This window comes from Malurus melanocephalus, unplaced genomic scaffold (genome assembly GCF_030028575.1).
Source record: "Malurus melanocephalus ecotype Western Australia unplaced genomic scaffold, MMel_1.1 scaffold_968, whole genome shotgun sequence".
Taxonomy (NCBI): Eukaryota; Metazoa; Chordata; class Aves; order Passeriformes; family Maluridae; genus Malurus; species Malurus melanocephalus.
This window is the reverse complement of record NW_026624200.1, coordinates 71,922-84,179: the sequence shown is the minus strand read 5'-3', so window position 1 is coordinate 84,179 and position 12,258 is coordinate 71,922. Positions and strand designations below refer to the sequence as shown.

General features: G+C 37.6%; 1 protein-coding gene across 4 annotated transcripts in view; it reads left to right on the top strand.

Annotated features, from left to right (window-relative positions):
- RAB3GAP2 (RAB3 GTPase activating non-catalytic protein subunit 2) overlaps positions 1-12,169 on the top strand; it is a 43,221-nt gene extending 31,052 nt beyond the window's left edge. For all 4 annotated transcript variants that reach the window (XM_057386444.1, XM_057386445.1, XM_057386443.1 and 1 more), the window contains 13 exons: positions 493-653; positions 2,439-2,655; positions 3,006-3,179; positions 3,294-3,400; positions 4,404-4,470; positions 5,103-5,173; positions 6,592-6,627; positions 7,195-7,269; positions 7,509-7,727; positions 8,812-8,901; positions 8,986-9,204; positions 9,811-9,969; positions 10,242-12,169. In XM_057386444.1, the coding sequence (XP_057242427.1) occupies positions 493-653; positions 2,439-2,655; positions 3,006-3,179; positions 3,294-3,400; positions 4,404-4,470; positions 5,103-5,173; positions 6,592-6,627; positions 7,195-7,269; positions 7,509-7,727; positions 8,812-8,901; positions 8,986-9,204; positions 9,811-9,969; positions 10,242-10,400 (1,754 nt within the window). In that variant the 3' untranslated portion in view covers positions 10,401-12,169. The remainder of the gene's footprint in view (positions 1-492; positions 654-2,438; positions 2,656-3,005; positions 3,180-3,293; positions 3,401-4,403; positions 4,471-5,102; positions 5,174-6,591; positions 6,628-7,194; positions 7,270-7,508; positions 7,728-8,811; positions 8,902-8,985; positions 9,205-9,810; positions 9,970-10,241) is intronic.
- The last annotated feature ends 89 nt before the right edge of the window (positions 12,170-12,258 follow it).

Here is a 12,258-nt window from a genome sequence, read left to right as displayed (position 1 = left end):
TGGATAAGTCTGTGCCAGGTTCCCTTATTGTCTACTTTGCCATAGAGCAGCATTGTCAGCTTGAAACTGGGAGCATGAATAAGCTGCTGCTGCTGTCTGAATAAATTAATGCTGCTAAYGCAAGGTAGCCTGGAGTGAGACAGCTTGAGTGCACTGAATATTTGAGGCATCTTGAAACCATGAATGAATCTCTCTGCACTGTGAAGTGTAATATCCCTTAGATCTAGTAAGCATGCAGCAGGTTTGCTGCCTAGTGATCCAGGTCAGTTTTCTGTTTGCTACAAATGAGTTTTGGAGAATGAGTAATTTGCTTTCTATTTTAAATTTGAGTTCCAATCCAGAACCTGTGTGCTATATATCTGGAAAATGATCATGTAGAATAATCAGAAATTGCTCCTCRTGGACAAGCCGTGTTCATAAATGCTGGTTGCAGAGTTGGTTGCTCCTACCCAATGACCCAAGCTGAGTTTCCTGCTCTCCCTTTGCCTCCAGTCGCTATAGACGAGTCGTGGGACACGCAGTCGGTGTCCCCCTGGTGGCAGCAGATGCGCACGGCCTGCGTTCAGTCCGAAAACAACGGAGCTGCCCTGCTGTCGGCTCACGTGGGRCACTCAGTAACTGCTCAGATAATCGACAGCGTGACAGAGAAAAAGGTAACTCATCTGAGACCTCCCCCTTCTATTTACTGAATCAGTTCCATGCAACTGTCTTGGGGTTACAGTAACATTCTTGGCATTTGCCATCATACCAGCCTGGGCATAAGTCTGCCAATTTGCAAGCCTGCAAATTTGAATTTGAAGCATATTATGCTGAGATGAATTAATGGTATGCCAGGATTATTTACTAATGGTATGTCAGGAAATTTATTAAATGTATTTAAATATGAGAGCTSTACCTTGAGTTTTCCTCTTGATCACAAATGATGTTGACTAACTTAAAGCCTACACACTTTCCACATAAATTTGAGAAGTCCACTGAACTTGGGATGGTAAACCTACTTTAACATAGTTGTGATTTTTTTTTTTAAATATACTGTTGAATTTTTGTAGTACTGATGTTACTRTCCCTTCTTAACGTGATGGATGCTTGGTTTTCTTGGCAATAAATACCTTTACCAATTTGTGATTAGGGCTGTGAATSTGCATACAGCATTATAATTCAAGATGGAAAAAGATTATTCACCCAGCAGATGTGTCTGAGCAGATTAGGTGGAGTGTAGGTGAGGTTCAGTCTCGTAAATAGAACCAGAGAATGGTTTAGCTTGGAAGTCACTTCAAAGATCATTTGGTATCACACCCTGCTGCCATGAGCAGCAACACCTCCCAGCAGACAAGGTTGCTCAGAGATCATTATCCTGGCCTTGAACACTTCCAGGAAAGAGGCATCCATAGCTTCCCTGAGCAGCCTRTGCTTGCCRCCCTCACAGTAAAGAATTTCTTCCTAATGGCCAATCTAAACCTCCTTGTCGATGTTTAAAGCCATTCCCCGTATCCTATTTCTACCTGTCCTTGTAAAAAGTCCCTTTCCTGTAGATCCCCTTTAGGTACTGAAAGGCTGCAGTAAGGGTGCCCTGGAACCTTTTCTACTCCAGCGTGAACAATCCTGTGAACAATCCCGACTCTCTCAGCCTGTCTTCATAGGAAAGGTGCTCCAGCCCTCTAATCATGTCTGTGTTATACATTTTAACTAGATCACCAGGAAGTTGCTCCTACACAAGTAGGAAGTTTTTAGTATTTTTACACACTCACCTTAACTATTGCAATTCTGCTTATCAGAATTATGAGTGTTGYGTAATAGAGATGTTGGTATGTTGCAACATATTATCCTTTACACACTTGCTTTTTTAAAAAAGTAACATTTATTTCCTTCAAGAATTCCCTTCCATAAAGCCATCGATCTTCTCCGCCCCCCCTGCTTTTTACTCTAACAATCTGGAGAGGTTGTTGGACTTCCTGGYAGAGCATTTGCTGATAAACATGAGAATTATCAAAATAATGCACAGAACTGCCATGTGGTGTGATCCAGTATGTATTGGGTACATGATATATTTTTTTAAATAATCAGAAATGGAAATGTAGGTGGATGAATCATTTATTTGGGTAAGGTGTATATAGTGGAGAATTTAAAGTCAAATATTTTTTAAGGGYTTCTAACCTACTTTTCAGCAAAATATGAACTTCAAATGGGACTGTTAGATGATCTTTCAGGTTCTTTTGTTTCCTTTGGGCTTTTATTTAAGGGTCTGTGCAACTCGTGAGCAGTGTGGGGTAGTAATTGATCTTTGCATAATAGTTAATGCACACTTTGAAGTTAATTGTTCTTTAAAATGCAGTAGCTCTTGGGATCTAGCTTTGAATTTTAATGCTATGCATTTTTATGAACAAAACTGTGCTGTTTTAAAATAAACTGACCTAAACCAGTTCATATGTTCTTGTTAGTTTTCTAAAATAGTTGTAGGTTCAGATACGGAATCCTGGGAAGCACTTTCCCTTGATACTGAATATTGGAAGCTGTTGCTGAAACAGTTAGAGGATTGTCTGATACTTCAAACATTACTGCACAGCAAAGTGACCAAAAGGACAAAAAGAGTTTCATCACTCCAGACTGAGCCTTTGGGCAGACTATCTGTTAAGAAATTGCTTGAAGCTGGAAAAGGTACATTTTTTTCTTGGAGAGATTGATTCTAATAGATTTCTGAGCCATCCTTAGCTATTTAATTATGTATTCTGCACTGGAAATTGTTCTGCTGGGTACCATTCTTAATTTAAAAACCAGTGCAAATCATGTAGAATACTGCTTTAAAATTGTAAAGAACTGTTACTGTAAAGACTGCATCGTAGGCTTCTGATCAGTTGATGCAAAGTTTTAGTAATTGGTAGAGTTACSTTTATGTAATTAAAGGTAGCAGTTAAAACTCCTGTATTCTCTCTTGTCCTTAGATTCTGAATCATAAATGATCTGCAATACATTGACTCTACCCCATGCTTTTCTTTTCAATATCCTAGGAGGTATTGCTGACATGGTAGCAAAGTGGGTTTTTAAGCAAGGCTTCAGCCCTATTATACTGAATGTGGCCCAGTACAAAAACAATACAGATAGTACTGAAGAATCKGTAGAAGTGCAAAATAATCTCTTTCTTGAGGAGCCAGAATCAGATACAGGCTTGGAAAGAATCCTAGGTAAGAAAATAACATGAAATTTTCCAATTATAAAAGTCTGCAGAGACTGTTGTGAAATAACAGAAATTTTAATGGGTGGAGGTCTGTGTTCTAACTTTAGATTTTTTTTTCTAGAGCTGCTGCAAGTAGCATATCAGCAATTTCCATGTAGTCTTGAAGTGGATGTAGTCCATGCACATTGCTCTTGGGAATGTGTAGTGCAATGGAATAAGGACCCAGAGGTAACAAGATTTCATTTGCAGGGAGTAATTGTTAAGACCAACTCGATAGAAGCAGCTTCACAAGTTTGTAGTAGTAATAAAAACATTAATTAATAAGACTGACTTTGAAAGYAGTTACTAAGTACAATTTTTCTGTGATAAGTGGCAAGTGGAAATTGAATTGAGAAAATGAATGTATGTCCTGAGGCTKAATGGCACCTCACAAAGCCAGGACTATGTTTCAAAGCTATCAGATTGTCAAAACTAGGATTGTGGAAACTGGGTTCAGTTTGAAAAAGGGTTTTCGCTGCATGTATTGTACATACAGAACAGTTTAAATACTGCAAAATAGAGAAGAATTTTTCTCTGTTTTAAATATGCTTTAACAAATCACAGACTACTAAATATTTTAGACTAGAATCCATTCTATTTAAGAAGGAAAGAAGAATTTCTTGAATGTTCTCAGATTCTCTGGCTGCTGCTGAGAGTTGTCATAAGAAAGAAAAAAAAAAACCACCATTTTTTTCCACTGCTGTTCCTATAGTTTCTCCAATGGAAAATGTTGTCCTAAGTTGAGATGGTATTAGAAGTTAAATTAGCACTCCTTAGACTTGTGCCATGTAACTTGGTGTAGATAGAAGGTTCCTGTGAGATTGTTAAAGACTTACTCCATCATAACAAAATAGAGTAAAAATTAATCTATCAGAAAAATTTTGTATTTGACAAATGGCTGTAGTCAGAGGTGCCTTTCAGCAAAGAGTATGTTGGCAGTACTTACACTAAAAAAACCCTGAAATTACAGTTTGTTTAATGATTACTGAAACAAACTTTGCCATATACGTGTGTGTTTGTCAGATACTGGTAGAGAAAAGTGCAGCAGCAGAATAACTTACAAGTTTTATAAATGTCAAAGAAGTAACTTTAAGATAATCTACCTGGGCCCTTTAAGAATTAGTAGTTTACATTTTAAACAAGGTTTGAATAATGTAGTAACTTGTTCTTTTATTTATTTTTTTCCCATAAGGAAGCATGTTTTCTCAATAGGTCTATAGATCATCTAAGATGCATCATTAATGCTCACATTCAGCATGGTAAGTASAAAGCTATTAATAAAACTTATCTTTGTTGAAACTGTAAAACAGAATAGATGTTTGATGACTAAGGTAAATGTATGCAGTTCATAATAGTGATGGCCATTTTGTCTTAAAACCACCCTAAAACCTTCTGCTGACATTCACATTTCTGTCTTTCATGATGAAACTGAGTTTCCATCAGAACTGTGAAAATAAGTTAGTTAGAGAAAGATGATGTGTTTAACTAAAAACATTTTAAAATAAAATTGCTCTTAAGTGATTTTTTAATTTGTATTTAAATAGTGGAACATCAATTGCAGTCAATTACTTTTCATGTGTTTCTTGATACCCTGTTTTGATGAAGGTGATGACCATTTTCTTTTCTTTTTTTGTGGACTATTTATGTATGTAAGGTATGCTCTTTCTTTGTGCCTSTAGTGTTTAATCCAGTCTGCATAGTATCATATTTTTTAACAAATTATTAATTGCTCTTATGACTGATTTTAATCACCAGTGTAGCCTACACTGTGAAATTTAAATTCCAAGTATAAAACAGTGACGATAACTCACAACGCCTTCCTGTTTTATTAACCATCTTGGAAGATCCCTTTTCTATTCACCTGGAGTTTACAAGTCTGTGATTGTTCTAGGTATTGCTCTGATGATGTGGAATACATTCATAGTAAAAAGGCTTTCTTCTGCTACCTATCTTATGGACAAGGTGAGTGCAGTATCTTGACTGGTTTTGAGGCTTCTTTTGTTATTAATTGAAAAGTGAAACTAGTATTTATAAACAAAATTTTTTTTGTTAGTTTTAAAAAGTATTTGGCATATCTTTGATTTAACCATGCAAACCGCCATTGTTTGTTTGGTTTATTATGTAGCTAACTTTTGGAATTGAAGAAGGAGTGAGTATTTTAAAATATCAAATCTACTGAATGATTAATTAGAGGTAGCTGATCAACACTGGTGCTATACTGATGACTTAAATGCAGTGTTAGTGTGTAATTGCTAAATAAGAAATATTTGTGAAGCTGTTTGAAACTATCTGTGTGTGCGTGTATAAAATTGTTCTAGAAAACAATAAATAKATGTGTTTTCCCTGTGCCTCTTTCCTGGTAAGTTRTTACCAAGAAACTACCAKGAGTCCAGGTTTCATATATACGAAMTCTTACTCTGCAAAATACAGAAGATTTTGTGGATGTTGTTGAGCACTTTTAACTATTGCTACTATTGTGAATCAGCTTTTGCTCTAGAATGTAATTTGCTTGCTTTGAATTTGAGCAGTTTTTTGTCCCCGCTGAGCTTCAGGTTTTTCATGCTTATAACTATGCAGTGGATCTATTTACTGGAAGTTTGGGAAGAATGCTGCTAGTAAGCGATAGATCTGTTTAAATTCTGTAAGGAGGAGGTGCCTTTTGCTTTGCTGGATGTGCAGCAGCAGTAGCTTAGTGTTTTTCAGCATAAACGTCTCAGATGCAATGTGTTGACAGTGTTTTAGAAAAAAAGAATAAAACTCCAAAATAAAACCTGCAAGGATTTGCTATTTCATCTTCTCTTTTCCTTCTTCTTTGCCCCTCTCATTTTCTGCCTTTGCTTTTTGCTTAGCTCTCTAAGAACTGGAGAATATCCTCTGCCTCATTCCTTTCAGTATATAGGCTCAGTTGTGTGCAGTTGTAGTGGTGTTCCTTCTGCCAAAACCCTTTTCCAGTTTTCCTGCATGCCTATATAAAATCCTTCACAGTAACTCTTCTACCTAGGTTAACATGTAGGACAAGAGAGAGGTTTTTATTCACTGACTGCTTGGTGTCATGCTTGGTGTTACTGCTTTAGTTCTGCATTTTAGAAATTACTGGGAATTTCTTAGCTGTCTCTGAGATTTGAATTAGGATCTTGGGGACTTATTTCTAATCCTAGGCTTTAAGAAGGATAAACTAAATATGGGCATTAATGATGGTCATTTCTTTAAAATCTGTATTAGATCTTTTGTTGAAAGTAAGATATGCAATGTGCTGCATCATGTAGCTGTAATGAGCTATTTTCTCATTTTATATTAGGGAAATAGTAATTAAAGGTTAAAATGTGGGTAATAGATACTATCATGAAAACTATTTAGTTGTGATGAATATTTTTTAACAGGTTGGAAAAGCTCCAAAGGACAGATTGTGCAGACGGGCAAGTAAAACTACTTTTGTCTCAGTAGGAAGAAATAAACAGAAATGTCTTAAATTTAATACTGCTTGTGATTTATTTTTGAAAGTAAAAAAAAAAATCAAAATGCAGTCATAGAGAAAATGTTACAAATTTTAAGAAGTGTAAATTAATTTTTTTCTGAAAAAGCAGATTAGGATGGTAGTATAACTTGAAATATTATAAAGGATGGGCTTGAGACTGTAAGATGACAAATTACTATTATTTTTCATGCGTAATGTCCTTAGTTAAAACTTTCTGGAAGATAACTGATATGATCAGAAAATTAAATTTGCTAGATGGCATTACTTGATTCACTCTTCATTRGAGATACAATATTATAAATGGCTACATTTAATTTTATTCCAAATTTTCCTGTTATTTCTAATATTTTGTTGTACTTCAGTAAGTGTTTACATTTAAATATAACAGGCTAAGAAACTGAGCTGAACTATATATTTTATGTCAACAACTGTCTTCTTAAACATACAGCTAATAAAAGCCTGTTTCAATTTCAGCTGAAACAATTTAAATCTTACTGTTTGTTACCAGGATGTTGGGATGAGTGACACWGCGATGACAGCTTTTCTTGGCTGCTGTTCAGAACTTCTGCAAACTTTGCTGGAGGTAAATTTTTATTTTCCCCCTAGAAAACAAGAAACTAATGGGTTAAAATCTATTTTTGAAGACTATGGTTATACTAATTTCTGTACAGTTTAGACAGATGTTAATGGTACTCTAAATGRTATGAAGTTTTCTTTTTCATTTCACTGCAGAGCACTTGTGGTTAAAGCCACGTCCTTTGCAGAGCAGGCGGGTGTAGATGGTATTTAGTGTGTGACTGCTTCTGTGTATTGCTGTGGCAGGCAGATGTCACCAGTGATGAAATGCAGGCCCCTGTCCTGGACACTGAGGACGCCTGGGTGTCGGTGGAGGGCCCGGTGTCCATCGTGGAGCTGGCYCTGGAGCAGAAGCGCATCCACTACCCACTGGTGGAGCACCAGTTCGTGCTGTGCACCATCCTCTACGCCATCATGAGGCTCTCCCTGAAGAGTGTGAAGCCACTGTCACTGTTTGACAGCAAGGTATGGCTTTTGAAAGCAGATAATGTAATACTGCCTTAAATAATATTCCCTTCCTCTATCCCTATCTGGCATATTTGCTGGCTTTTGCACTTTAAACAGTTCCTACATGATTTTATTGAAGTCTTTAATCCACTGTGTATTAATGAAGTTGTCAYCAGAATTCAGGCAGAGACCCAAATTTGGTTGAGTTTTCTTATGAAGAAAAGATGTGTAGTGACCCTAGACACATGTATGCTCTTTAATAGATCAGCTCTTTAATTATTAAAGCTGGCCGAAAATACTGGAAGACAGTTTTTTTCTGGTTCTTTGAGAAGTGCCAGGCCAGTGGAACTAAAATATTTAAAGGTCAGAAATGTTATGTTAGTGTCACTGTTGTGTCCATTAYTGCTGATGATTAATCCAGAATTCAGAGCATCTCAAAGAGAATAAACAACTGGTCATTTAACCCATATAAACCACTATAAAAATTCACTGCATTTAAAATGTGGTGTATTACAATCCAAGCTTGATCCTGATACCAGAAATTGAGCTTTCCTTCTCCTATCATAACCACACTGCAATTCTAAGAAAATTTAAACACAAAGTACTAGTGTAGACTGTCATTTAATTCCTGCTGTGGAGAAAATTATTTAGTCCTAGAATACTGTTCAGATTTTTTTTCTAAATTATCACTGAAATTATATAAATGCAGAATATTACTTTCCTTTTGCTATAGGTTCTTGTGTGCAAGCTCTAATGAGGCATTTGAGTCTAGTTTTAGCATTTTATCACAGATCAAATTCCACAGGTTTTACTTTTTTATCTGTTAGCAGAAAGAATTATACTACATTTTGTCATTTAAGAATGCATATTGTCTTGATTAAATTTAAATCCTATTCCTGTGCCTCCATTCTTTTAAATACAGTATTACTCTCAGCCATTCTTTTTGCCTCACTTACTCAAGATTTTCATTTTGCTCTGAGCAAAACAGAAGATGCAGTACAAAATAAATATAAGAAATAAGTAGGCTGYTTAGTATTGGATCAAAGTGGATTTGTTCTATTCTCTGGTATCTCTGAAACCCATCTTTGGTTCTCAATTTTAGGGCAAAAATGCATTTTTCAAAGACCTTACATCTATTCAGCTGCTACCTAGTGGGGATATGGACCCAAACATGTTATCTGTACGACAACAGGTAGGCAGAAGTTTTCTACAGAAAGTTCTTAAATTTCTGAAGTTACAAAYGATCCTGAAGTAACCTGCGATTTTTGTTTCCAAGTTCCTTCTCAAAATTGTGAGTGCAGCGGTTCAAACATTGTGTTCGTCACAGAAGGACAAAGAAGTCTCAGAAGAGGAATTGTTTCCTTTTGAAAAGGGGAAGAATTGGCCAACTTTGGCTGCRGACCTGGCTCAGTATCTTCAGATCTCTGAGGATCTGGTCAGAAGGCATTATGTCTGTGAACTGTACAGTTATGGGATGGATCATCTTGGTGAAGAAGTAAGAACAGCTTTTAACATTTTTTAGTCTGTACAACACTGTCCTGTATTCTGATAAAACTACTTTTTCACTTACTTAAGGTGCCTGGGTTAGGCAACATCTGTCAAGCTTAAAAACATCCCCAGTCTGACAAGTCAGAGACTATAAAAGTAGTTTTTCAGGACCAGTAATTGTCTTTCTTATTGGAAAAATGGAAAAATAATCTGTGTATTGCAACTAGTGGAAACATGACAAGGAGTTACACTACTGGTCTAGACCAGCGTGGCCTTTTTTATTTTATTATATTTTATAATTTCTGAAATTGGCTTTTATTGCCTGTAATCTCTTTTAAGTAAGAAAAAGAAATTAGGACAATAAAAACCCTTCCCTTCCTCGAGGTGGGAATATGTGGCTACACTCTTAAGAGATTTTGTGCTCCTGCTAATCTGTTTTGAAGCCCCTAATAATGTGCTTTGTTACAGTACCACAACACAAAAAATAGTCACAAAGACTATGAGTCGTTTTGGTATCAAGAGCCTTCTTTTGTTACAGCTTTTCAGGCCTCCAACTCAGTGAGCTGTGTCACCCTGGAATGATTTCTAGTGCCTAACAATTTTCTGCTTTCAGGCCTTTCTGCAGGTGGCTGACAAAGAAGTGCTGGCATCCCAGCTGCTCGTCCTGGCTGGCCAGAGGCTGGCCTTTGCTCTGCTCCATGGACAGATCAAGGAGGGCATGGACTTCCTCACCAGGCTTCCTCCAACCCTGTGCACTTGGCTCAAAGCTATGGTAGGTTAGGCTCATTTTGGAAAACAGGTTGATTTTCTGAGGCTATTGTTCACCAAGACAGAGATTACATCTGAATGGCCCTTACTCCTGGAAATAACATTTTTTCCCTCCCATTTTTCCTTATGCTAATTCTGTTTCGTAGAGTAAAGCAGTTTCATGGGTCAAAGCATCAGCTTAATTGTGTTTATAAACACTAGCAATCTGTCTTATAAAAAGTTCTGGAGAGCTTACCTGTGCAGTGACTGTAATGCTGTGGTTTCTGTTTCATACAGGACCCCCAGGAAATTCAGAATGTGGAAGTGCCAATCGCAACAACAGCCAAGCTGGTGAGCAAAGTGATCGAGCACCTGCCCGAGAACCAYGGGCAGTACAGCCTGGCCCTCAACCTCATCGAGGCTGTGGAGGCCATCCCAGYGTGCTGTGCTGAGTGAGCAGTGCTGCTCTGCAGGGCTGCAGGGCWGGGTCCTACACACAGGCTGAACTTGATGGGAAGGAACTCCATGGGGCTCTGGTTAAGCAACAAAAAGAACTATGCTCCCCATCCCAGAATTTCAGAAGGTGATTTTAAATTGGAGTATATTTTAAATTCTGCACTAGTAAGAATATGTTTAGTTTCTAGTACACTTGTCAGTATCTGAACTGCTTTGTTATTTATTTCTGACTTGAGTGCTTTATGCAGTTGTTTAAATTGGGTATATTTGACAGCAGTTTTAGTCTCTTAACAAAATCACATTATGTGAAATTCTGTATTTCATGCTGGCAGYAACTGCTGCAGTTTCAATGTTCCATGTATGATTTGTTTTCCAAAAGAAACTTTAGAATTAGACCCAAGAAGAACTTCAGTCTCTGAAGTTACTATGTAAAGCCAATATTGCTTTTTCTGAAGCTCGAGCTGGTGTTGGGCTCTCGCCTTGTAACTGCATTATGTGACAATGACAGCTGCACTCAGTGTAGGATGAGATGTGCTGGGGCTTTGYGCAAAGGGAGAACAACCTGGGAAGGAGAACTCAACTCTCCAGACCTTAGTATGGACTCATCTTTTAGTCCAACTCTCCCAGTGCTGTCTCCAGAGTGCTGGGCTTCAGCTACAASTGGATTTACATCTCTCACCATTATTATTAAGCTCTGCCGAGTTTAAGTAGGTCAAGGAATGTCTTACTGTAAGATTGTTCCTCCATCTTATCACCGTAGAAGGCATAGTATGCTATAAATCTCTGCACATGTTAACTTGTAGTCAAAAATGCTTAAAAAGTTGATCCAACTTCTTTGAAGATTGATAGTACTGAGTACTTTAGCCTTAAAACCCTCTCTTTATTTACGGTACCTACAGGGAATCCGATAGTGAGTATCTTCACTATTGGAGTGGTGTTGAACATGGTTATCTTGCATTGGTGAYTCCTGTTCTCTGTTTGTCTGAAGGAAGCCAGGAGAGAAAAACAAAATCGGTGTGAACGGTTTTTGTCTTTGTCAGCTGAAATTTCCAGCTCCATCTTGTAACCTGCTCCTCTTGCATTATATGTAAGAAACATTKGTAGTATTCTGCCTTGCTGGAGACAGAATTTAGAATTGGGTMTTATCTTTCTGAAGTATGTGCTGCTGTCACCTAAGGGTTTGATTCCACCCCAAAAATGGCTGTGCAGGTGGCTTGTTCTACACAGCCTCCTTCATCTGTTCTGCATCCCCAGTTCCTGATCACTGCACTCCAAGGTAGCTGCTGAAGGCTTCTTGATTTGATAMCAAATGTTTGACTTCCTACAGCTGGAGCAAAGAATAGTCAGATGAGGCTGGCACCTGCTTTCACTGGAATTCTATGTTCTGTGGCACTTCTCCAGTGCCTTCCCTAACTGAGGTTAAAACAGCTGTAAAGGAGAAAGGGAAGAGGCAACACTGTGCCATAACCACCTTGCCTGACAGCACTTCACACTTCTGCAGAAATGAGGGAGCTTGAAATTTGGCCATCAAGGAAYCTGAGGAAAACCAAGTGTTTCTTAGCTGCATTACATTCCTCTGTCCTGGTACAACTGTGTAAAGGAATTTACTGTAACTGAGAATCATGTCAAAGCTGACACACTACACCAATCAAATCTGTAATGTATTGTAAGTAATACTCTGTATATAGTGCTATTTTGTGTTTAACTTGCTGTGGATTTGTGTAAATTGATTAAATAAAATTTGAGGTTTCGTTGTGTCTTTTTCTTCTTTTTAGGGAATGGTGGTCACATTCACTCTTGTTCTCTGGGGTCCTGCAGCACTACAAGCTGCTGGTATAAAAATTAAAYAGAGCTGGTT